General features: G+C 52.1%; 2 protein-coding genes across 2 annotated transcripts; both read right to left on the bottom strand.

Annotated features, from left to right (window-relative positions):
- Window positions 1-801: 801 nt before the first annotated feature.
- On the bottom strand, window positions 802-8,451 carry LOC311629316 (ATP-binding cassette sub-family A member 13-like; the record flags this gene model as incomplete). Its single annotated transcript, XM_084897295.1, has 3 exons — window positions 8,360-8,451; window positions 3,653-5,782; window positions 802-2,656 (listed from the first exon to the last, which is right to left on the bottom strand). Exons 2-3 carry the CDS (start codon window positions 5,752-5,754, stop codon window positions 802-804), a joined length of 3,957 nt encoding a protein of 1,318 aa, XP_084753421.1. The 5' UTR covers window positions 5,755-5,782; window positions 8,360-8,451.
- Window positions 8,449-25,184, bottom strand: LOC311629542 (ATP-binding cassette sub-family A member 13-like). The gene is made up of 10 exons (XM_084897710.1): window positions 25,111-25,184; window positions 20,621-20,714; window positions 19,867-19,990; window positions 17,505-17,644; window positions 16,121-16,146; window positions 13,200-13,363; window positions 12,757-12,893; window positions 10,213-10,313; window positions 9,836-10,000; window positions 8,449-8,700 (listed from the first exon to the last, which is right to left on the bottom strand). Exons 1-10 carry the CDS (start codon window positions 25,177-25,179, stop codon window positions 8,500-8,502), a joined length of 1,221 nt encoding a protein of 406 aa, XP_084753836.1. The 5' UTR covers window positions 25,180-25,184; the 3' UTR covers window positions 8,449-8,499.
- Between the last annotated feature and the right edge of the window lie 548 nt (window positions 25,185-25,732).

Genomic DNA, 25,732 nt, shown 5'->3' with positions numbered 1-25,732 from the left:
CTCATCACAAGTGGCTTCGATGGGCAGGTCCCAACCAGCTCCCGGGGAGGCTGCTGGGCCTGCGAGCCGACGCTGTGGAGACAAGTGCTCGGGTCTCCTTGCACAAAAGGCTGCAGGTTCCTAGTCAGGGCGCACACCTAGGTTGCGGGTTTGATCTCTGGTTGGGGCCCGGACCAGAGCAACTGATCCACATCTCTCTCTCTGTCTCTCCCCCACCCTCTAAAAAATCAATAAAAATGTATCCTCATGTGAGGATTTTAAAAAAGAAGAAAGGGTGGGCTGGGAGGGCCACGGCATCTCTGAGACATGGGAGCAAGTCCTGCAACCTCAGGCAGCGGACGACTCCGAGCCGGACACATGCAGGGCTGAAGCTCCTCAGAGCAGGGTTCGGGGCGGGGGCAGTGCGTGGAGTGGGTCAGCCATGTAGTGTTAGGTTGACTCTGACTCTAATGAGGGAGGAAGCCAACCGCTGCCTGGCCCTCGCTGTGGCCCGGCAGTCACAGCTAGAAGCACCGTTTCCGGTGGGAAGCATGTGGCCTGTCTCACCTGTCTGACACACCATGGACCTGTGGCTGCTCAAGCACGTGACAGAAAAGCTGTGTTTAGACCTAATCTTGGGACAAGTGAACAAAGTTAAGAGGTTTTTACTGTTGAAAATAAAATAATTTACTTTTGGAAATTTTTGGATAAATTCAAATTGTATTTGCAAATAAATGAGTCAGACAAGGGAACAAGACTGGCTCCCTCCAGGGAAGCCAGCTTCGGAAGTAATAAAGCTGAAGTTGAGGACTCGTGCCCTGCTCAGTGTCCTCCGGCCTGCTGGCCTGTACAGCTGCTGAGAGGAAAACAGCGAGTTAGCGGTAAATACCTCTCATCTGCCAGGACTTCCTGCCAGGACTCAGTCAACGCAATTAACCCCTTCACGCAGTTCTCAAACCAGGGTGATGGGGTGAGGCTGTCAGGAACAGCCATCCTCTCTCTCTCAGCCCTCTCTCCTCTTCCTGGTGGGACGTTCTTTCCAGCGGCTGCATGAAGGAACATCTCCAAGACGGGCTGGAGCACCGTTCTGGTGGAACTTACCCCCTGAGGGTTGTTCAAGAGAAGCCCTTTCCTCAGGAGAGCTGCCCCACTGAGCGCGCTCCGGGCGGCTTCCTCCAGGAGCTGAGGGGTCACCGCCCGCATCAGAGGGGAGCTGAAAGCCGGGGCTCCACGCCCGTCGCCTCCATGGGCAGACTCCTCAACTGTTCCCACGGCTTCCAAAGGGGCGTCTGCGTGCGGAGCCAGCGTCAGCCACAGATTAGAAACATTCAAGTCATCCTTCTCTAAGGGACTCCAAAGAGCGACGGCCAGGTCAGTCACCATTCTCCAGTAGGGCCCTACCTCTGTGCGATCTCGTGACAGCATTTCATCCAAAACCAGCGCCATTTCTCGAGCATCCTGAGGGAAACCATGAGTGGAAACTGGATTCGGACGTAGGAAGTCTATCTGCTTGGTGATGTTGTTTATAGAAATTAAGCAATCTAGGATTTCTTCCCATACGTTGACAGAATCCAGGGAAAATATTTGAGTTCCATTATTAATCGCTACCAGAAGATGTTCCATGTCTCCCAAATTGATTTCCCCAGAAGTTAAAAATTCAGCAATTTCTTCTGAAATATCAGAAAACTCCCTGGACTGGTTCACATAGGATAGCATGCTGGATGACATTCTGAAAATACCAGAGTCTTGGGAAATGTTAGGTTTGATGCCAATCATCCCAAAGGCCAAGTCCAGAAGTGGCATCAACAAGTCATTGATATTTTCAAATACTAACTGATCCCCTTTTTTCAAAGCAATTATTTCATTCACAACATTTCCAACATTCTGTTGCAAAATGGAATACAGAGTATCAAAGAATTTTATAGTGCCATTGGTACCCGAGACATGGTGAGTTTCAAAAACAGTGGCCATCTTCCTCGAAACTTTCTTGGCAAGCTGGAGCAGTTCCACCGTGGAGTTCACAGACGCGGCCAGATCCTGCATTTCCACAGTTGCGCTCACCAGCATGCCTAGAGTCCCAGACATTTCCAAGAGAGGTTCCCGGACGGGACTTCCTCCGCCAGCTCTTGAGATAATACCAAGCAGTCTCTTAGTGATGTCTAATGCTGCTCTGTTTCTTAGAGGGAATGAATGGCTCGTGAAGGAAAGCAGGTCGGTTAGGTTAGCAAATATGGCCTCTCGGAGTGAAGGACATGAGGCACGGAAGTCCTCCCTGGGAGAGTTGAAAAGAGAATCCATAATGGCTGCCATTTCTGCTGAGGCTTCTCGCATGAGGCGGAGAGCTGCCTGGAGCTGGTGGCTGAGCTGGGACAGGTTTGCAGAACTATTCATGTGGAAAAACAACTGACTTACCTGGGTAAGAATCTCCAAGTTATTTTCAGTCTTATTTTTCACAGAAGTTTTACTTAGAAGAGCATTAAATAAATCTCGCAGGAACTTCCATCCTCGGTAATTATCAAAATAAAAGTCTGTGTGATCTGGCATAAACCATCCTTTGATTAGGTGATTTATGGTCTCCTTTAACCTTGAAAAAATGCTCATCAATTTCTTTTCTTTCATGGAGGTAAGAAATTGGTCTATTTTCAGAATTTCTAAAACTTTATCCTTTGGGACAAAGCTGTAAATACATATATATATACTTTTTAATTTCATGTTTAGCAATGGAAAAATTAAAACATATGGTTAATTTTTTTCTTTTATACAAGCATTTTGGGGGGATAATACTGACTGGCTGCTGATGCTAAAATACATCACCATTGAAAATTAATATTTATTCTAAACAAAATATTAAGCTGGTTGGCAAGCTTCAAAGGAATGGGAAAGGATATATGGAAAAAACATAATGTGACTGTTCATTTTAAAATTTTTGAATTTTGTCAATTCACAAATATAAACATTACAGTAGGTAAACTGAAAATATTTAAACTCCTCAGTTGCGATTACAGTTATTACAATAATTTGAATTATGACCATGATATGTATATGCATAAATATTTAAAACTAATTTTAATTTCATGTAATATAGAATTTCATAATTATATTCATAAGCAAAAAAGACAAAGTATTGTAAGTGACTAATTGCCAGGGACTAAGCAGTTTCTATATACACTGAGTGGCCAGATTATTATGATCTCTGAACACATAATAATCTGGCCACTCAGTACACACACACACACACACACACACACACACACATACACACACACACACATTAGAGGCCCGGTGCATGAATTCGTGTATGGATGGAATCCAGCCAGCCTGACCAGGGGGAGGGGATATGAGTGATGGGCGGTTGACTGGCTGGCCTGCTGGTTGAACACTTGGTCAAGGGGACAATTTTTATATCAGCTTTTTATTGTATAGGATACACACAAGAGGCCAGATTATTATGCATTCAGAGATCATCATAATCTGGCCACTCAGTGTATGTTTAGTAAACAACATCATCAGTTATTTTACTTCAACATTTCAATGAGATGTTCGCTAAGCCACAATTCACTTCAAAGAGCTTCCACAGGGCCAGGTACAGTGAGTGCTGTGCATGGCAGGTGCACTCCAGGAAGGAAAGCAGGTTGAATGAGTAACGACATGTCCTGCACAGAAGTAGACTCACCTTATCTCTGCAAACATGTTGGGGAGGTCTTTCAACAAAAGAAATGTTTTGTTCTCAGAATTTTCCTTTTCTACAAAGGTAAAGAATGTTTTCAAAAGCTGTCCCATGAACTCCACCATGCCTCCTGGAGGGAGGAGTATTCTCTCACCCTTCTCTAACGGTGTCTGGTTCAAGGTAAGGTTAATGAGATTCAGGACCTGAAGGTCAGTGTCACTTAAGTTCCAGGCTGCTTGTTGAGAGCCTGCAGCTAAGTTATTGATTGCATTAACTAAGAAGCTTTTCAAAAGCAACCTACTAGCAACCGAGAAATTAGTTGACTGTTCTTGGTTTACCAGTTGAGCAATAAGGTCAACATGAGAATCACCTCCTCTGGAAATGTTTTTGAGATAATCCAAAAAGGTATTAATATCTTTAGTCAATGTTGAATTCTCATTGGCCATAAGGAAAAAGAATATTTCTATTATTCTGGAGTATTCTTCACTTGCATATTTACGAAGCCAGATTTTTGTGACAGATGGAAAATCTCCAGTCATTTCTGACAACTGCAACAATGATGAATTCAGGCTTTCCAAAATATGGACAAGTTGCACAGTCATTTTTTGAAGAGCCATTGAGTTAATCATTGGAATCTCTTCATTAATTTTAGAGAACAGGGCTCGTCTATTCAGGTTTGGATCTTTCATGGCTTGCTCAGACTCGAGCCACAGATCTACAAAGTTGTAAGCTGTTTTACTCCCTTTAATAAAACTTGATAGTGCTTCAAAATTCCCTCTTAGGAGGTTTGCATCCAAAAACATCATGAATAGAGAGACTACAGAGCGAGTTCTATTTTCTAGGCTCTCATCCCCAGAAAGTGATTTTATCATCCTTCCCAAACTTAAGGAAAGATTCCCAGGTGATGCCTCTGCACCTTCATTGTTAAGGATCCTGTTTAAAAGAGCTAATTTATCAAGAATGTTTTCATCTGATGAAGCTTTTGTAAACCTGACGTTTCTAAATTTTTCTATGATTTGTAAAGCAACTTGCTTCATGGGGCCAGGGGGACAGAGTGCAGAGGTGCTATCTTTGCTCTGATTTCCAGATAGGACAAATGGAAACACCTTCTGCCTAAATTCTTGCACAGTTTTCATAAGCGAGGCGTTGACGTGGAAGACTTCAGACAGCTCTACAAGAATGGAGCTCCAGTCCACTAGCTCATGAATTACGCAGACCATTTTCTTGGTAATTTCCATCCGGGAGCTTTCATTTGAACATTGTGACACTTCGCCTGGGGGAGACAGTTGGAGGTGGTCAAGTATACTAGCCATTTTGCTGTAGAAGTGGCCATTACAGGCTTCTAACTCTGGATTCTGCTGAAATCCAGATATTGTGTGATTCCGGCACCAAACCACAGGAAGGCAAGTTACAACCTTGGCAAGAACCCCTGGCTTATCTGATACTAATTCAATGGTGTCCAGGAGAGTTTTCATCACAAGCATCAAGTCTTCCTTGGTGACATGAGAAATGCCTATGCCCTGAAGGACTGTGAAGTCGTAGACATCTGAGACTTGCTCCTGCCTCAGGAATCCAAGTTCGTAGAGACGGTGGATTATAGATTCACTTAGATGAACAAAATCCATTTTCACAGCTGGTGATTCAGGCCAATCCAAGCGAAACAACTTGGAAAAATTAAAGCTTTTACTAAGAATCCTCTTATTTCCTAGAACAGAAAAATTTGAAAGTGTAGACAAGTTTTTGAATTTAGTTCTCTTTCCTTTGGAAATGCCGTACGTCCACAATTCCAGGAACTTGGGGTTAATTTCAGAAAGTACTGCTTCCATAAATCTCAAAACATAGCTTGATTCCATCTTTTCAAGAGTGTACACTTTTTCAATCACCTCTTGGCCAAATTCCAAAAGTTTCTGAGTATCAATACCAGATGGTTCTCTTCCTAAATCCTTTAAGTGATTTACCCAGGAATGAGTTGCATTTAGAATAGTCTTCGTGGGACTGCTGGATGAGTCCAAAAGGTTAGGCAACAACAATTTCTCCAAAAATTCCACCAAGGACAAAAGAAAGTTCAGTTGTTCATCTGTAAGGGCATTCAACTTCTTTTTCTTCATGAGATGTTCCCTGCTGAAATTTAAGACCCTACAATAGTAATAAAAATTTATTGGTATCAGAAAAAATAAATAAAGATAATCCAACCTATCAAATTTCCAAGATAATAATCAGATTTTTTGTTAAAGATCAATGAAATATTTACTAGACAATGTGTTTTCCCAGTAGGAATTAAATGAATGTGAGCATCTGAACATGTTTAGAACTCCTCAATGCAGTTGCCCATATTTAGCTAAAAGTCTGCTTGTTGCACAGATATGTGACCACGCCCCCTTCATCCACAGGGCCTGCGCGGCCCCTTCTCAGGTGTCTGTCCAGTCTGTCCACTGAGAAACCAAGGCATGGACTCAGAATATGTGTGGAGGGTCAACAGACACGTTAACACACAAGTGTCTATGAAATACTTTTCAGACTTTCTAAGATTTCAGAATTGTAGGTAAGAGATTTGGCTATTAAGGCCTTAAAGGGTGAGCCTTTCTCAACTTCTGTAAGTCTATTCTGCTGTATAACTCGGGCACAGGAGACACAGAACGATCAAACACAGGAACTGTGTTGCTCTCTAACACCTGGGGTCCCGGAGCAGAGAAAACACAGGCTCAATCCAGCCTGGTGTTTGCAGGACAGAGAGTGGCTACTCTGGCCCATGGAACACAGAGAACATTCCCATTGGAATGAAAAAGCTCCACAGTTAGGGACCCACACCTTGATCTGCCGGCCCTCAGAGCAATGCCTGCACACACACGGGGCATGTCACCCATGCAGACAGTGCTACCCTGTTTCCTTGAAAATAAGACAGTGTCTTATATTAATTTTTTCTCCCAAAGTTGCGCTAGGTCTTATTTTCAGGGGATGTCTTATCTTTCCATGCGCTAGGTCTTATTTTCGGAGGATGTCTTATTTTGGGGGAAACACGGTAGATCTGTGTGGACACGGGGGGGGGGGGGGGAGGAGGAAGAGGTGACTGTGTATGAGGAACACGTGGTACAGAGCCAGAGCCATGAGTCGGAATGTGGCCCCACGGTTTCCGTGTCCCTTCACAATGTGTCAGCACAGCCACAGCCCCAACCCTAGTCATTCCTCCACGGCCTTCTGAGGTTCATGGTCATTTCCATCCCGTGGGAAAGAAACATTTCAGAAAGGCTTTCTAACTGGCAGGCTCACACTGTGATTACCGGGCAGGAACGGACGGCACGTGGCCCCCGTGTTCTCATTCCAGCTCCGCTATCTTACACGTGTGTGCATCCTGTCCTTCTTACCGACTCATTTACCCACCCACCATCTGGCCTCCCTCACGAAGGGACCGTGTGGCTGATCAAACACAAGCACAACCCTGAACGTGCCCAGGGAGTGTAGACGCCGCTGTTGCTGTCTCTCCAGAGCTACTGAACATTTAAACTTTCAGGAGAGTAAGGCAAGGCACTGATTCTCCTTCCCCTCCTCCTTCTTCTCCTCCTTCCCCTCCTCCTCCTCCTCCTCCTCCTCCTCCTCCTTCTCCTCCTCCTCCTCCTCCTCCTCCTCCTCCTCCTCCTCCTTCCCCTCCTCCTCCTCCTCCTCCTCCTCCTCCTCCTCCTCCTCCTCCTCCTCCTCCTCCTCCCGGGATTGACGAGTCCAGGCCTGGAGGTACTGCAGGTGCTCCTCAGTGCGGGTGTGCCCGAACCACCTGCAGAACTCATTCATCTACAGAACCTGGGCCCGCACACAGGGAGTCAGCGTTTCTGCGGCAGGGCCAGGCCTTCCTGCTGTCAGCAAACTTCACAGAAGGTCTGCTCCACTCCCAGCCTGTGAGCCCTGCCTAATGCAGAGCTGACCCACCGGGTCCCTCACACCCCACTTCGCAAGGTGACTTCAGGAGGGCGGAACGTCAGGTCTAGTAAAGGCCACAGTGGTTTCTTGGTTCTGGTGGAACCTAACAAAAGAGGACTCGGAATCCTCTGATTCCACTTCCCCTCTGGCCGAGATGAAGGGCCACTGGCCATCGAGCCATGAAAGACAGACAGATGGAAACAGATAAGCTGGGGCAACTTGGACCACACAAGGAACACACTTGACCTAATTAATATGCATAAACCCCTGCACCTGATGACAGAAGTCACATTCTTTGGAAGAGCACATATATTTACCAAAATCGATCATGTGAGCATAAAGTCCATCTCATCAATTCCAAAGACTAAAACATTCAGAGTATGTCTTCCCACTAAAATGAAACTGGAAATCAATCTTTTAAAGTAATTTGAAAAGCCCCATATGTCCATGGAAACTAAGCGATCTGCTTCTAAATAACTATGAGTCAGAGAGGAAATCACAATAAATATGAGATTTTAAATGGGAAATATTAGAAAGTGATGGAGAGCCCTGCTCATCCAGCTGTGTGGAATGTACCAGAGCTCTGGGAGGAGAGGGGCTGGCCTTAGAGCATCTGTCACAAAGAAAGAAAACCTGAACATCAAGAAGCTGGAAAATGATAAAACTGCATTTAGTAGAAGGGAATAATAAAGCTAGGAGGAGAAATTCATTGAATAGGAAACAAATGTTATTGTTTGTCTCTAAACAGATGTGAAGGATGTAAAATCTAAAATCCAAAATGCTGGCCCTTCTCAAACACCCTACCCATCAGGTGGCCTCCTTGCACATGCTCACTAGAGACGGGAATTCAGAATCCAGCAGTTTTAGGAATTCGTTTCTAACAGCTTCACTCTTTCACCCTCAGTGAGCTCTGGGCTAAGAAGCCCTGAACCCGGGAGTGTGCCTTACGCCTCTGGAGGTGCGTGGCTGCCGGGTTCCTCTGTTATCTCGCTGCCTGTCAGCAGGAGCAGCCCCATCTGCAAAGCTTCCACCACCTCTTGCAGGGTGCCTTCTCCCCCCGGCGGGCTCCTGGGCGCCTCCTGGCCGAGGCCCGCCCCTGTGAGCACCTGCTGCAGCGGGCCGCCCGCCGGCCACCAATGGAGCACCTGCACAGTCAGAAATGGGGCCGTTACAACAGGAACAGAGATACAGCATCTGGTCAGGATGACACACAGCCCATTTTACAGGGTTGGGAGACTGCAAGGCTGGGTGACAATTGCATTGTGGCCGAATTTCTCAGGAATTAAAGACTACAAATTGCAACAATGAATGGGTGTAACTGTTCATCAAGCCCCATTTCTTTCTTTTCTCCCCTGCTCCCATCCGCAGCAGAGAAAGCAGTAGGTACATTCTAAACCAGTGAAATATGCCCCACACTACACTGACATGTTGGAGACAGAATAAACACAGCCCTGTCTTTAAATTGGGTCATAATTACACCCAGTCACAAAGGCACTGGACATGACAGGCCTGGGACGATAAAGCCAAAGGCAGTCAGTGCTGTGGCTCCACGCGGCATCAAAACAGATGGTTCATGCACAGTGATGGAAGGCAGGGGGCACGTGAGAAGGGTCTGTGTGCGAGGTAACCCTGACTACCATCGGTACCCAGATAATGCACTGAGCAAAGCGTCGACCTGACCACGCTGATGCTGGGCAGGCGGCTCTGTCCCCTGATCATTGTACTGCCAGACAAACTTAGTGCCACCAAGTGGACAATCCCATCTGCAGCTTTAAAATGTCTGCTCTACTATTGGAGGTTTTGATCTTTATTCATGGCATGTATGAGGAAGAAAAGTTAAAGACGTGTGTCCTTGGAGGAAAGCGTGTGGTGGAGGCTGTGATGACAAAAACAGACCATGGTTCTTGAAGCTGCATGAAGTCCAAGACAGACTTCCCGGGAGCATCTGTGCTGAGGGGCAGCGAGCCCAGGCTGTGGGCACAAGGAGGAGGGCACACGTGGCCAGGACGGAGGGCCCAGTGTTTCCTGGAAGGACACGGGGGCGCTGAGAGGTGGGGACGGGAATGGCCAGGGTGAATAGCTAGGCCTGCTGCCCAGCGCTGCGCCCGCAGTCAGTGCTGCTCTGGGCACTTGACCCTTCGTGCAGGGGTAGCACTCTGTGAAGTGTTCCCACCACAATAAAATCAAACATCAACCAGGGGAAGATGTGGGAGGAGCAGGAGGGAGGTGATGCGCTTGAACCCGTGCCGGCACACAGGGGCGCTTCGATGGGCACAGCACCTGCTTGTAGACCTGCAGCCAGCTGACCGTGTGGACCAGGTAGGTTTTGGCTGCTGCCCAGCGGGCGTGACAGTCTCCAGGGTGACCCTCTCCGTCAGCTTTGTCCGCGGAGGCCTGGGATAAGGCTGAGCACACCATCCGCTCCAGTGAGCTGTCTGTGGGAATCTGGCAACGACACGAATAATACGTAGCAGTCACGCTTTCTTTTTCTAGGATGTTCCTCTTCTAAAAATATCACCGCAATCTCGCCGAAGGAAAGGCTGGCATCGGTTTGACGAAGAAGTAACGGGTTGATAAAGTGTCGCTTAAAATGTCCTTGAGCCACCCAGCCTGCCCAAGAGATTCCCAAGTGCGAGGGAAGCAGGAAGCGTGAGTACCTCTTTCAGCTCGGCTGAGTGATTCAGGATTTGTTCCGCATGAAGGTCATCAAATCCAAATCGGGACTGCAGGTCCGCCCGGGACAGGCTGCGCCCCGACTCTGCGAGACAGCCAGGGGTGACAGGTCAGTTCCTCAGCCTTGGCAGGTGGCCTGTCTGCAGCAGCTCAGAGAACAGCACCTTCACTTTCAAAGGACCGAATGCCCTTGGGACCATCCAGCAGGAGAGCAAACGGAAGCTGGCCCTGGGCGCTGCAGCGCGGGGAGGGGCGCCCGCTCCCTGCGGAATGACTGCAGACCTCTAAGGGCGATCTGACAGCAGAGCTCAAGAACTTGGTGAAATCCAAACCATAGGACCCAATAATTTCCCTTCTAAGCATCTATCTCTAGAAGCCTGCCATGTCCGTGAAGTACAAGAATGTACAGCAGTCTCCGCGTTGGTTTTACTATTAAATGTGGAAACCAGCCAAGACTGGTTTGGCTCAATGGATAGAGCATCGGCCTGCGGACTCAAGGGTCCCAGGTTCGATTCTGGTCAAGGGCATGTACCTGGGTTGCGGGCACATCCCCAGTGGGGGGTGTGCAGGAGGCAGCTGATCGATGATTCTCTCTCATCGATGTTTCTAACATTCTATCCCTCTCCCTTCCTCTCTGTGAAAAAGCAATAAAATATATTTTAAAAAATAAATGTGGAAAACAGCTGAGCATCTAGCATGGGAGGAATAAATTACAGCATGTTCACAGCATAAAATGCTAAGGAGTCTTCACACTGTCCTGCCAGAAATTACTGGCACTCACAGGAAAAAAGTTCCTCCTCTATCCGAGTTAATTAAGTATAAAACTCATAAGCTGCTCCACTGCCACCCAGAATGACACACCCAAAATTTAAATCCAAAACACCCCCCAAGGTTTCACAAAATCTCCGTCAACTGCAAACAAAGCAGCATGTAAATTCCAACATCACGGTCTCTCTCCCCGGCACCATGGGGCTGGACGTCCCCCTGTGGCAGGGGACACGTCCCTGCGCCCACATGGATATGGCCACGGGGCTCCGCACGTGGCCTGTGAGGCTTTAATTAGTGTGAATGGTAAACTACTCCCGAATGTGGCACAGAAAGGAAGTCTGGACTCTGGCTGCTCCTGGAACCCAGCTGTACCTTTTCCAGGACTGGCTTCTCCAATAAACTTTGCCCCCCTTAAAAATAAATAAATAAATTTTTTTAAAAATTCTGTCAATTTTCATCTGAAAACCAGCGACAAGGTGGTTGCAGATCCTGACTCTTCAGCCACCTGCCCAGTGTCTGCTCTGGGCACCCAAACCCCCCTCCACCCGCCCACATGGTCTCCAACTGAGTGATTCCTGCGCCATTGATATCGGAGCTCCTGGGGGCACTGGGGTGGGCCAGGCCCCAGGCTCCCTGCTTCCCTGCTGCTCATCTCTGTGGCGTCAGCGGAGAGGCTGGTCTGAGGTTTAAACGGCGCCGTGTGGCAGGAGGCGCTGGGCCAGGCATCTCCCTCCGGCAACACGACAGGCCGTTCCCGGGAGGACACAGGCCCACAGCCACGGGAGGTCCTGCCTCCAGCTGAGGTCCCACTCAAACCCAGAGGGCTGACTTCACCCTGTGCTGTAACCACTGACCTCTAGGCTCAGAGTACTTGGAACTGGTCCCAGAGTTTGGGAAAGGAGGGAAAAAGTCACAACCGCCCGTGGGTGGGTATAAAATGTCAGAGCAGTCTGAAACCGGAAAGACAATTTGGATTCTGGTAGTCAGGCTAAAAGACAGCTCAGAGCACCCGGATGCACAATTCCCGAACAGAGCACAGCTGGCCCAGAGCTGGAGCCACTGAGGGGCCTTCCCGCCCTTACACGCTGTCCTCTGCTCGCCTTTGGAGACAATAAATGAAAACAATTTGTAGCTGCCTCCAGGAGCTGTTCTGTGATAGTTCTTAGCTCTCACTCACTGAAAGTTAATAGAACATCACTAATTTTAATTGCATTCGTAACTAATTATGTTTCCAATTGTAAGGTAAGAGGATCGTTGTAATTTGGATGATGCGGAGCTAAGCTTCCTAATGATAATGCGTTTGTTAACTGAGGTCGCGGGAAGGATGCAGCGAGGTGGTCTGTGTCCCCCACTCCGCTGGGCTCTGTGCTGAGAACCCGTGGCTCCTGCTGCGAATAGCCCTCAGGAGGAGCAAGTAAACACGGGCCACCTGGCTTCCCTCGGGCAGGGCCAGCAGACACCCTTCCTGTCTAGGGTCCTCCCTCCACTGAGCCACAGGCAACGCGAGCTGGGGCCGGGTGCTGGAGGGTGCCCTGTGAGGCTGCGCCACGGGCGGGAAATCTGAAGGAGCACAGACATCTCTGCATGAGCACCTCCGGTCAGAGGTGCCAATCCTCAGCCTGCTCCCGCTTCGGAACAGAAACAGCTGTTCCTTGTTGCCTTTATATTTTAAGTGATTTGAACGGCACTTGAGCTTCATTGGTTGTCAATAAATTTAACGAGTGAACCACTTGAAATACCGTAACCGCTTAGATACCCACCCGCACCAGCAGCTGCTACTCCGTGATCCTGCGGGAACACCAGCGCAGAAATGGTCGCCTTCAGCACCATTTTGGAAACCCTGGAGGTGGCAGGGTTGAGTGGCAGCCGATCTAGCTCTTCCAGAGCCGTTAAGGATCTGGAACCAAACAAAAGCAAAGCACCGTAAGCCAGTGGCTGGCACAAGTGCATGGACTCCACACGTCCAGGTTCGATTCCCAGCCCTGGTCAGGGTTCGTCAGGAGGCAATCAATCAATGTGCCTCACATCAATGTTTCTCTCTCTCCCATCCTCCCTCAATCCCTCCATTCTATTCTAAAAATCAATGGGAAAAATGTCCTTGGGAGAGGATTTAAAAATACTCAGGGATACGTGTATTTCCCTTTAAAAGTGAGGAGGAGACACCCGCACACCTGTAATTCGTTTTGCTTTCTTTGTATCTTACTTCAAGACAGCCTGCAGGGGGCGTGCCGCACCGCGGAAGCCATCATCAGCGGGGACGTGGCCTGCGAACAGTCTGGGCAGTAAAAGCAGGAAGTCCCAGACTTGGGGCTGCTGCTGAAGGCTTTCCAGTGCCAAGATCACCTCCTCGGTCTTATTGAGATCCACCTGAGAGAAAGATACCACGTGTGTTCCTCTTTATTTTTGTTCATGGTGAACAAAAGGAGCCACATGCTAACCTGACAAGCACAGGGGAGGCCTGCGTGGCAGTCTTACAAACTCGGAGACCTACAGTCACCACAAAAGGTGGTTTGAAAATTAAATATTTAAACTACAAACAGGTTATAGTGGGTAGTCATGTCCTAGGCCGATATTTTCCTTGACAAAGATCTACTTAGATCTTCTATACTGAGCAATTTGCCTTTTTTCCTCTAAGACAGCTCTAGAGCACTAGTTAAGTATACAATTTTACCTATATGTTCCCAAAAATTCTAGTTTAGCACTTCTTAGTTGGGATTCAGGAATCTGTATTTTAGCAACTCCACCAGGTGATTCTCATCATGAGAGAAGTTTGGGAAACACTGCTCTAAGATAACGTATCTGTGAGATGTCTGGTTAAATTGTAACTTCCCTTTTTCCCCAATCCTAGGCGTTTCCCACCGATTTGCTTTCTCCCGCCTCCTTAATCTATCACCAATGAATTTCATGTAACCCACCTATGTCCCTCCTTTGATTTCAGTGTATAAATAGAGAAATGTAACCCGCCATTCTTCGGGGCATTATCTCAATCGATTGAGGTTCTGTTTCCCGGCATATGCCGACAGTTTGGCTCAAATAAACTCACTAAAATTCTTTACAGGTTTCAATGGGGTTTTTTGTTTTGTTTTGTTTTTGTTTTTTCGTTAACATCATCAATTAAATGACAGGGCAAAGCGTAAGAAACTAGAGTCTCTGGTGGTGGAGACCAGGCCTGATGCGCCCTGGTGCTTTGGGCAGGGAAGATGTAAAGTGATTCTGTGAGGCTGGCTTTTCAATGTGGTGCGGAGCGGACAGGAGAGGGAGAGGTCTGCTCTGGTAGCCATTTCTATGATTGTGAGGTGGATCTTAGAAGTACATGTGTTCAGGTATGTGGAAGAACGGACCCCGCTGTAACTGGGTTTTCTGTCATAGCAGCCAACCCAGTGGTCAAAACGGAGTTCTTTCTCACACAACACCGCACTCCCCTCCACACCAAAGGCGGGTTTGGTGGCGCGGCCACTGACGGTCCAGTGTGGAGGAAGGCCAATAAAAGATCATGTCTAGCCCAGCCGAGTGCTCGGTGGTTAGACCAGAGGGTCACGGTTCGAGTCTCGGTGGAGGGCCAGGGCTGTGGCTCCAGAAGTCTGCCTCTCCCCCTCCCGCTCTCTCTAGAAACTAAAGGAAAAATACCCAGTGAAGATGAACCATTATGGCTGACAGGACGCTTTGCCAACAGAAATGGCGATGGGGCGGGAGCGGAGCTGCGCTCCCTGCGGGCGGGCGGAGGCGGGGCCCGGGCGGCGGGCGCTCAGGGTCGGCCCGCGGGGCGGAGCGCCGGGGCGTCCTGAGGGCCGGGCCTGGGGTGGGTCACGCCGCCCGCCGGGCCTGCACCCGCGGGCTGTTCCCTGGCGGCTGTCCTCCGTGTCCGGGAGGAGGGCCTCCCTGTGCCCGTGGCCCCGGACACAGGCCCTCGGCGGCGGGACAGGGCGGCCGCGGCCACTGCGTCCGGCTTAACCCCGGCCCCGCCTTCGGCGTCCCCCCTCCCCGTCAGGGCGCCTGGTCCTCGGGCTGAGGCGCCAGCACGCAGCCCGGCCCTGCCGCCATGTCCATGCCCGGGGCCCCGCCGCCATGTCCATGCCCGGGAAGGGGCTCCCTCCAGGGTCCCGCCCCGAGGGTGACACGCGGGGCAGGTGTCTGAGGCCTCACAGGCCCAGGGCGTGCCTCGCCGGGCGCCCGCGGGGACGGACACTGCCACGTGATCCACATCGTCAGTCCTCCGGAAGCCGGCCACTTCCCGCCCTTTCCCGTCTCCTCAGGTTCCGTGTCTCCTCAGGTTCCGTGTCTCCTGTTCCTCCGGGGAGGGCGCCCCTCAGTCCGCGGCGCAGGCGCAGTCCCCGCCCAGAGCTGCGCGGAGCCCTCAGGGCGGAACCAACGTGCGGAGACCCGGGCCCCGCGGACCCGTTTCAAAGCGCTCAGTGCCTGGAGCTGCAGCCTGGACGGAAGGAACCGGGGCCCTGCTTCCTGCCGGTTTCCTCTCCAGTGACACCAAGCCAAGGTTACCCAGTCAGACCCTCATTAGAACTAGCGGATCCGACAGCCCAACCTCCGTCCTGTAAATGTGCTCGACCCTCCTCTGGGCCCTCTGGTTCCGCCTGCCCTCCTGGTTCTGGTCCATCCCTGGCGCAAAGACCCAAGTGGTGACACCTGGGCCCCAGCGGGAGTGGTGCCCAGGGAGAGTTAGAGGGATCTAGGGGCGGGATTCAGCGCTAGCTAACCTGTGTCACAGATCAGAGCTCTGCCCCCAGGCCTCACTGTACCTGCTGTCCTGGTCCTCACTGCACCTGCCGCCCCACCCCCAGGCCTAACTGCATTTGCTGCCTCGCCCCCAGGCCTCACTGCACTGCTGTCCTGGTCCTCACTGCACCTGCTGCCCCACCCCCAGGCCTCACTTCACCTGCTGTCCTGGTCCTCACTGCACCTGCTGCCCCTCCCCCAGGCCTCACTGCACCTGCTGTCCTGGACCCAGACCGAGTTCCTCTTCCAGCCCATCTCCTCAGGGAATATGCCTGCCCCAAACCAGAGTCCCATGCTGTTGCTGAAGATAAAACCAGGAGACTGAAGCCATGCTTTCAGCCTAACCATTATGTCTCTGAAGACCATGTTCCAAACTTCTGGCACAATACTTACTGTTAATAAGCTGGAGCCGTAAGAACCTACAATAGAGGGGATTTCAGACATGTTAGTCCCACCAGCAGCAGTCAGAACGCACTTGCTGAGTGGCCATTTTAGTTCTAAAATCAAGTGGCTCACCACAGAATGTGGGCCCCAATATGATTACATGCCTGAATGAAGGATGAACAGCCATTTTCAATTTCTAAAACACATGGATATGAAAGATCCTGGGGGAAATTGGTAAGCCAGATTTCACTAATTTGCATAAAAAGTACAATTTTATCAATCTCTCATTCCACAGGCATTATAGCCAGTCAAGAGAGGGCAGAGAACATGAAGGAAAAGAAAGCAAAGAAAAAGTTGAAGAGGAAAGGAGAGAAATAGTGATTTTTCAGACCCAGTGAGTGTCCACAAAAAACTGAAGAATCACTTGGTGTAGAAAGCCAGGATATGTGTTGTGTTGTGAGTAGAGATTTTCCTTTATCATGAGAAATGGTCAAATAGTGCAAACTGAAAAATCAACCAGAGACCGCCTCTCAAAAACATTAGTTCTCTCTTTAATAGAATGTAGAAAAGCTCATTTGAAAAAACACATTTTATTAAAGTAGAATGACCCTACTACCCATGTTTCCCCGAAAATAAGACATCCTCCGAAAATAAGACCTAGCGCAACTTTGGGAGAAAAAAAATAATATAAGACACTGTCTTATTTTCGGGGAAACAGGGTAAGAAGGAACATTAAGGACTCCATCTTCTGTGTCTGAAGCTATCCTGGACGTTGGTAAGCATTTGGTCCACAGTGAAGTCTGCCCCTCCTTGCTCCCCCCTGGGGAAAGGTGCTGGTTTCTCTTAGAAATAATATATAATACCACCCGCCTCATTTTTCTGCCAAACTTTTTATCTCACTTCCTGGTATTACTCTATAAAGCGGGAGGGGGGGGGGGGGAGAAATCACTTAAAAGAAAAATGGGACCCAGCTGGCTCCGTGGATAAAGTGTTGGCCTGTGGACTGAAGGTTAGATTCCAGTCAAAGGCATGTATCTTGGCTCAGGCTCAGTCCTCGGCCCTGGTCTGCGGGAGACAACCAATTGATGTGTCTCTCCCACATTAATGTGTCTGTTTCAGAAGAAAGAGAGGACAGAGAGTGGAGTGGGAATGCGCAGAGACGAGCAAGATGAGCTGCAGCCGCTCAGAAGGCTGTGCCCCCGAGCCATCCTGGGAAGGTGGGGGGACTGTCACTTGCCCTCCACAAGCATCTGGGGGTGCGGGGCCTCACCATGGAGGGGTGTCTACTCCAAGACGAGCAGGCCGCCCTGGCAGCAGGGCTGTCATGTGACCGGGACTTGGCAGTCCACACAAGCCCACCGCCAGGTGAGATCTGACGGTGAGATGGACTTGCCTCGTTCTGCCCAGAGCTGTTTTAAGTTTGTTGCCTCGGCCATCACTTCACGCAGGCCATCGGCCAGGTCCTGCATCTCTTGTAAGAAGACCAGGTCATGGATCTTGTTAGGGGCAGCTGTGGCTCGGAACTCTTCCTCTCTGAAATCAATTTTTTTTTTTTAAAGGATAAATTCTTAGCCTCTCTGAGTGAAGAAAGAGGATCCTGCTACCTGTAAAGAAGCCGGGCCCTGGAATAGGGAAATTATGAAACAGGCTGAGGGATAAAGTGAGAAACAAAATGGTCACCATAGTCAAGCTAACATAAATCACTAAAATCAGGTCGGTTGAGGTCTGAGGAAGCAGTTCTGCTCCCGAGCCCCCTGCACCCGCCCGCCCTGCCCCCGCCCTGCCTCCCCCACTCTCCTCCAAACCTGGTGACCTGGCCTGTGAGCCCGAACCCCTCCCGGGCCAGCAAAACCAGGAGGGGGAAGTGGATTTGCAGAACCCTCCCCTCCGGGTGGGAGGAACCCTGGGACATCTGCCCAAAGAACTTTCCAGGGGGATTAACGGCCTGGAAATTCACAGGCTCCATCAGCCCAGATCCCATTTCAGTCTCCCTGAATGGAACTGGCCTGAAGATCGTCTGCAAACAGACAAAGTGGATGTTGATGGCCACAAAGGTCAACTGACTTCATAGATGAACCGATGAGAAAGGTCCGTCAGGGCAGGGTGTGAGGCCAGAGGTGAGCTTGACCGTGTGTGGACAACTTCCTGCTGCCTCTTTGCTCGCGTCTTTCTCTGCTGCCCCTCACTGCTCACACCTGGGCCTCGGGCACCGGGAGACGAGGCACTTCCCCCTGGCTGCCAGCCAAAGCCTGGGATGCCGCTGCGGTGAAGCCCAGGCCTCTCCGCAGGCCGGGAGTACTGTGCCGAGCTCCCGCCATCCTCCCTCGTCCAGCACGCTGACCTGAGGCCTGCAGTGCGGGGACTCGGAGGAAAAGGACAGTGACTCCCTGGCGTGGAGAAAGGTTACTATCAGCCAGAGGGACTCAGACTGGCTACCAGTAACTCCCCCTGCGCCAGGCTTGCTGTGTTAATTAAGTGTTTGGCCTTTGCCGGGCCGGTGTGGCTCAGTGGTTTAGTGTTGACCTATCAACGGTTTGATCCCCGGTGAGGGCACCTGCCCAGGTTGTGGGCTCCATCCCCTGTGTGGGGCGCGCAGGAGGCAGCTGATCAACGATTCTCTCTCATCATGGATGTTTCTCTCACTCCCTCCCTTCCTCTCTGACATCAATAAAACTATTTTCTAATTATTTTGCCTAACACTCATGACGCTGGAAGTGGGTACCTGAGAAACAAGTGAAACGGGTGCAGGGATTCAGAGAACTGAAGGTGACAGGGCCAGTCTTGTCTGGGTGGGAAGCCCCGGTCCCCCTCGAACAGCATTTAGGTTTCCTGTTCGGAGTGAGGAGGGATCCCAGCAGACCTGAGAGAAATGCCGGAGAGCCTCGGCCCCCGGAGGATTCTGCGTTGCGGTGACGAAGGGGCCCCACGCTGACCTGACAGCTCAGGGGAGGCCTGGGTGGCGGTCTTGCAGACTCAGACCTACAGTCACCACAAGGATGGTCTGGAATTAAACTTTCACTAAAAGCAGTGATGGTGGGCAGTTACATCCTAGGCCGGTATCTTCCCTGACAAGGTCACCTTTACCTTGGCTGAGCCTGTCTGTCTTTTTGCATCTGGGATAACACACCCTTCACATGTCTGGGTAACTTGTAATTTCCCTTCCTGGACCCGTTAGGCACAACCTGATGTGCCTGGGCTCCAGACAGATGCCACAAATCCCTTCATTGTTATGTTAATTGTCCCTGCACCCACCAGTGCGTGTCCATCATTTTACTTCTTATCCAATCTCAGAGGTTTCTCCCGCCTTCCTAACCTGTCACCAGTGGATTTCTTGGAACTCACTAAGTCCTCTCCTTTGAGTGCGATGTGTAAAACTGGATGGAAGCCCACCATTCTCTGGAGCACCATCCCAATCCCTTGAGATACTACTTCCCAGCAATTGTCGACAGTTTGGCTCTGATTAACTCACAGACATCCTTCATGTTTGAATGTTTTTACATTAACACTTCCTCCTCCACACACAGGAAGACCCTCAGCTGTCTTGGGGTTATGCTTGCAGACTATTTCCAAACGATGTTCTTTGCATAGTGCTTTTATATATGATACTGATCTTACAACTTAAAGTTGTCCAAAGTTACCTGGAAACGTCTCATTTTCTTCTTGTAACTAAGATGCTTCACCTTAAATGTCAGGTTAGCCAATGCCAGGAACCACGGAAGACCCGCCTCCCAGGCCCCGAGGGGCTGCGGCCTTACCGGGGACGGCGCTGGGTGGGCCCGGGGTGGCTCGAGTTCCGGCACCGCGCCCCGGTGTTGCAGAGGAGGCCCCGCACGAAAGGGAGGACACCCCGGCTGGGCAGGTCCCGGGGCTGCAGGTAGCCTGCGGGGGCAAGGAGACACAGGCCACTGGCAGCAGCAACGCAGCGTGCCGAGCCAGGATCAGAAGAGTGACCGTCACGTCCTGCCATCGCCTATTACTGCTGCTGTTCCAGCCACAGGGACTGAACACTCTGGGGAGGGGAGGGGAGGGAGGGGAGGGGGAGGGGAGGGGGGAGGGGAGGGGTCTTAAATTTGGGCAAAATTTTGAAATCTAACATCCCTTGTATTCTTAAATGTTAAGTGCAGCTGTTAAAGATCAGGACTAATGTGGCCCCAATAAGCCACCTCCCTTAGTCAAGTTCTGCTCACGCCCGCCCCCCCACCTTGATACACTCCGCCCCTGCCCTTTACACACACACACACACACACACACACACACACACAGGGAATCTGGAAGCCACTCATCCACAGAACCTGGTGGACAGCTGCCCACGAGCCCAGGTGGGTCAACTTAGTTAGAAGAATAAATCTGCCAAGCAAGCAAACAGTGGCTGTCATTCCCAAGAGGGAAAGAGGGAGATGCTGACACCCCAGAACTGCAGCCACTGCGATGGGGGGGCCCACTCCATGCCTCCACTCAGAGCCTTCCCAGGAGCGGCAGGAAGGCGGTCTGCAATCACGTGGCACTTACAGGTGTCTCTGAGCCGGGGCGGCTCTTGGAAACGAAGGGCCGTCAGGATGATGAACAGCACGCACGGCCAGAGGAACTCCGCGAGGCAAAGGACCTGCGCAAGTTGTTTTTTTAAAATAAAATACTTCCCACTGGAATAAACTGCAAAGCATGCCGGTATCTCCAGCTCTTAAAAAATGGCACACTGTTCCGTCCCGGTGGCTCAGTGGATGAGCATCAACCGATGGACCAGGAGGTCAGGGTTCGATTCCCAGTCAGGGCACAGGCCTGGGTTGTGGGCTCCATCCCCAGTGTGGGGCGTGCAGGAGGCAGCTGATCTGTGATCCTCTCTCATCATGGATGTTTCTCTCTTCCTCTCTGAAACCAATGCAAACATTCTTTGTAAATGGCACACTGAAGGGGCCACTGCCACCCCCGCCGTGGTCTCTGGGAACAAGGACTGGAGAGCGGGCCCCCAGAGACCGGAGACCGGAAAGGACGTGGAGGCCGAGATCAAAGAGGCCGCCCTCCCTCGCACGCCCTGCAGCGCCCCAGCCCTCAGCACCCTCACCCCAGCAACAGTGCGAGCCGCTCTGCACTCTGCACACCGGGGACACGCGCCCCAGCTAAAGCTCAGGCCTGAGACCAAACTTTCCTTCCGCTAGGACAAAGCTTCGTACGGACCGAGTTCACACCCATTTGTTGTTGTTTGTTAATCTTCACACAGGATTTTTTCCTTTGAGTTTTAGGGAGAGTGGAAGAGAGAAGAAAAGACAGAAACACCGATGTGAGAGACACATCGATTGGCTGCCTCCTGCACACACCCCGACCAGGGCCTGGTCGGGAAATAGCAAGATACGTGTCCTTGACGGGAACCAAACCCAGGACCCTTTTATCCGCAGGCCGATGCTCTATCCACTGAGCAAACCGGCCAGGGCAAACCCATTTCCAAGTCCTCCAAGTTGCTCAGGGAGCTGGTGGTTTTGGTTGCAACTGAAAAGCACAAAGAATAAAACATTTGGTGCAAAAAACAAAACTGTAAAAGAAGGAGGGAGGGAGGAGCTGGGGGGAGGCCTCACGGGCTAGAATATCCAGGAAGCGGGAAGCCAAGCCTGTAATTAGTCCGAGAGGCCCTGTCCTTGGAGACAAAGGGCTGTGCACTGGGCGTGAAGTCCCTTTGTGCCCTGGGGGCGGCACCGGGTCCCAGTCTCTCTGAGGAGGACCCTTTCCCAGAGTATTAGGTTTAGGGGACAGTGAAGGGACTGCCATTTGTAAAAGACGGCAAGGAACTTGGGCTCACACTAACAGGTGTCCGACCGGAGAGCCCGACCCTGCAGCTCAGCCCTCCCCCACACCTCCCCCCCAGGAGGGCCGGTGCGGCGGTGGGGTGGGGGTGGGGTGGGGGTGGGGGAGGCGGCCTCGGTGGTTGTCACCGCCGCGCTGACTGACACACTCTCCCGGGGCTGCCCACGACGCCTGCGGGCCGTGGAGAGCACGTGTTGGCTCACCAGGACTCCCGGTGAAAGGTTTGGTGAACGAGCCTGTCACCCCTTTCAGCACCCGATTCCATGTCAGCGACTTCCTTTTTAACCGTTTTTAGTAAAAAACCACTGACAGGTCATCATTCCTTTAACCTTTCCCCCACACGTCCAACCCCCATCTGTCATTGCCTAGACTTCCTGTTTTTCCCTCAGATGAGGCTGCTCTGCTTCTTTTTAAAAATGCACAACTGCCCGCGTGGGTCCTCCCGCAGCAGGAGCTTCTCTCTGATGGAGCTTTGCTTTCCAAAACACACACACACACACACACACACACACACACACACACACAACTATGGCGTCTCATCCGAAAACTCCTTCCAACTTTTTTCCAGCCTGCCTATCAGGTCAGGCTCCTGCCCTCTGACCTCTGGGTCCCCCACACACCCTGGGACCTTTCTAGCAGATCAAGTAGTTGATGACTTGTGATGATACAAAACCAGCAAAAATCTACCTCTAAGACCTAAACTGCCGGAAACTGATCACGTCAACCCCCATTGCTCTTTCCTGGTCAGAGCTAGGTTGTAGCTCACTGCTTAGTTGAAACACTGTTAGCTGAAGCAGCTCCACCTCTGCTGTCTTATGTGAATTTGTTACTGGAGATTCCTGCCTAAAGGATATGGGTGTATCCCAGAGTCTCAGTCAAAGGGATGGCAGGGCCAGAGCAGCCTGCAGTCCTCCCACAGAGGTGGGCTCCCGCCTGGCGCCCAATATTCCCAAATTAATGCTTTTCTCGTCTCTTTTCCTTTGTGTGCGGCCTTCTCCAGAACCCGAGCCCTGACCCGGAACCCGGAACCACGCGGACGTGAAAGGGGCTCCCACACTGAACCATTTTTTTTAAAGTTACTTAACTTCTGGGGCTGGGTGCCATCTTCTGCAATTTCAGAAAATACAGAAACTGTGAGCAACGTGGTAACTGCGCCCAAAGGAAACTCTTCTTTAACATCAAGGTCTGCTTTCAGGACCTGACTCCAGGGGTGGACAGAACCTCAAAGAATGTGAGGGTTTGTTTTATAAAAGGACACACACACACACTCTCACACGATCGGAGGTGGGAGGTCCTTGGAGCTCAGGCTGAGGATTCTGGAGAAAACAAGTGGCTTCCCAGTCGTGCTGGGAGGCAGGAGGCAGATGAAAGCCTTTCCTGGGTTCTCTAACAGGAGGGGGTGCGGCTTGAACTTGGCTTTGTGCTGAGTAGAGAGCCACATAACAGGCAGCCGAGATCTCCCTGGGGCGTCCTGGGAGCCAGGGAAGAAGCCCAGGGGAGGATCCAGAGTTAGAACCTTGGGGGGAAGGAAGGAGGAGCCGGGGGAAGGGGAAGCCTGGGGGGAGGGGGGTAAGCTAAGGGGGGAAGGAGAAGCCTGGGGGACTAGAAGCCTGGGGAGGGGAGGAGAAGCCCGGCGGAGGTACCATCGTTTGCGGCTGTGTCTAAGAGGTGGCAGCCCTGAAAGCAGGAACCCAGTGGTTCACACGGAGAGGGACGAGGTGAGCAGTGTGTCCTGGTCAGACGCGGCCAGCAGTTTTAGTGTTTGTCAGCCGGCGGGACCCACAGTGGGAAGAGGACCACGCGTTTTTAGGACAAGACGTCCTGCATTGAACTCGGCTCCGGCCCCTGCACCGGCCCAAGTCCTCACCAAACCCAAAGGAGGCTCCGTCTGACGAGGTGGGGCCAGGGCAGTCACCGGCCGGACGCAGCGCAGCCTGGAGGCACCTGTCAGGGAGGTCCCTGCGCCCGAGACAGTCCCTGCTCTGCTGTGACGGGCAGCGGGGGCTGTGCCAGCCGCAGGGGGTTGGCTTCTCTCTTCCACACCAAACCCCCAGGACTGTAGAACTAGGAGGACTCTGAGCAGCAGACGTTACTTTATAGTTTCTTTTATGTTATTTCTTGTTATTAACTTGTTAAACTTAAAAATGTACATTTTATTTTTTCTCTTACATTTTTTCTTTTTGTTGTTGTCATGAAATTGTTCCAATGAGAAAGAACGCGTCAGACTGGAATACCAAGGGGATACGCTAGGCGTTCCTGTGGACGGAGGGCCAGCCCCCGCCCCCAGCCTGCCCCCAGCAAACCCTGCCAATGCGATGAGGTGCTCAGACACCACCATGCGGACACTCTGGGGGCCCTCAGCGGCACCAACCTGCCCCACACAGGTGTCCTCACCTGCTGCCGGACACCCAGCTCCAGGAAACCCATTCCCACGGCGTAGTCACCGCAGCGGGACCAGGGAGGGCCGCAGGCGGCCTGAGCAAGGCTGTGTGGACCACGCATGGTCCCTGATGGGCCGGCCCCAGGCCGACCACAGGCGCCTGCTAAATGCTGGGTTCACCCAGGCTGGTGCGGCTGGATGGTTAGTGTCAGCCCACGGAGGGTCTCGGGTTTGATTCCCAGTCAAGGGCAGGACCTCATTTGCAGGCTCCCAGTTGGGGCAGGTGCGGGAGGCAACCCATCGATGTGTCTCTGTCTCTCCCCCTCCCTTCCATGTCTAAAACCCGAGGAGGGGAAATACTCCATGTCTGAGCGATCCCATCACCTGGATTCCGCCCCAAAGGAGGGAGTCCGCTCTCCTGATCCGGCCGGAGCGGTAACCCCAGCCGCTGGCGCCCCTCCCGGGACGGGTCGCAGCCGAGAGCCCAGGGGAGAGGCGGAGCCAGGAAGTGCTATTCATGGACTCATGTCCACCTCGTCCCTCCGGCCAGAGGACACACAGCTTAGCGTTTGCAAGAAGCAAAGCCACAGGCGACGCTGACATTTGCATATATATATATATATATATATATATATATAATTTTAGAGTTTTTCCACGCCACCCTTTCTGACAGGATGCCATGTTGCCTTGGCCCTGGGTTCGGCCCTGTGGCCCGAGGGCAGCTCCCCACTGGCACTGACCGAGCTCCTGGTTCCCTGCAGGGAGGGGCAGCCCCGGGCCCCAGCTCCCCCCGCCCAGGGGCCCGGCCCGGAGCGGCCCCACTCACCCGGTGCCGGCACCTGACCAGCCAGTTCTTCCAGACCAGGGCCCCCAGCTGGCGCCCCGCCGGCCACATGCCGCCGTCTGGCCGGAGCTCCGTCCTCTGGGCGGGGAGCCGCAGCCCGCTTATACCCGCGGCCCCGCTTATACCCGCGGCCCGGCCAGGCGGGGCCCATCCTCAGCCTGAGCCAGTGCCAGCGAAGGGGGCGATCCGGCGGATTACTGCCCCGCCCCGCCCCGCCCCCCGCGCTGGCATCGGGTGTCCTGCTGGGCGTCCATGAGAAACCTCACCTTCCCGCCCGGGCAGAGGCCGTGTGCGGGGCAGCCCCGGCCTCTCCTCTCCGGGAAGCGGGTTTCACTGGGCCCCGCCCCGCCGTGGGGCTCCCGGAGGGACGACTCCTCCTAGGAGAGGAGGGCGTCTGGCTCTGGAGAACAGGGGCGGTGGCTCAACGTCAGAGGCGCTGGCCGCAGCCCCCGCACCCCGTCCTCCCGCGTCCCCCAGGCTGGGCCCGTGCCGCCCCCGCACCCCGTCCTCCCGCGTCCCCAGGCTGGGCCCGTGCCGCCCCCGCACCCCGTCCTCCCGCGTCCCCAGGCTGGGCCCGTGCCGCCCCCGCACCCCGTCCGCCCCG

This window comes from Pipistrellus hanaki, assembly GCF_964339955.1.
Source record: "Pipistrellus hanaki genome assembly, chromosome: 10".
Classification (NCBI taxonomy): domain Eukaryota; kingdom Metazoa; phylum Chordata; class Mammalia; order Chiroptera; family Vespertilionidae; genus Pipistrellus; species Pipistrellus hanaki.
This window is presented reverse-complemented; position numbering and strand designations above follow the sequence as displayed.

What these genes read in the sequence shown, in the direction of transcription:
- LOC311629542 (XM_084897710.1), bottom strand. Translation starts at nt 25,179, where the DNA reads ATGTGGCCGGCGGGGCGCCAGCTGGGGGCCCTGGTCTGGAAGAACTGG. An exon ending in ACGGCTCCAGCTTATTAACA is followed by an intron (nt 13,364 to 16,120) that starts GTAAGTATTGTG and finishes TCTTTCTCTCAG; the next exon opens with GTGGATCTCAATAAGACCGA. An exon ending in ACTCAGCCGAGCTGAAAGAG is followed by an intron (nt 10,001 to 10,212) that starts GTACTCACGCTT and finishes TGTCGTTGCCAG; the next exon opens with ATTCCCACAGACAGCTCACT.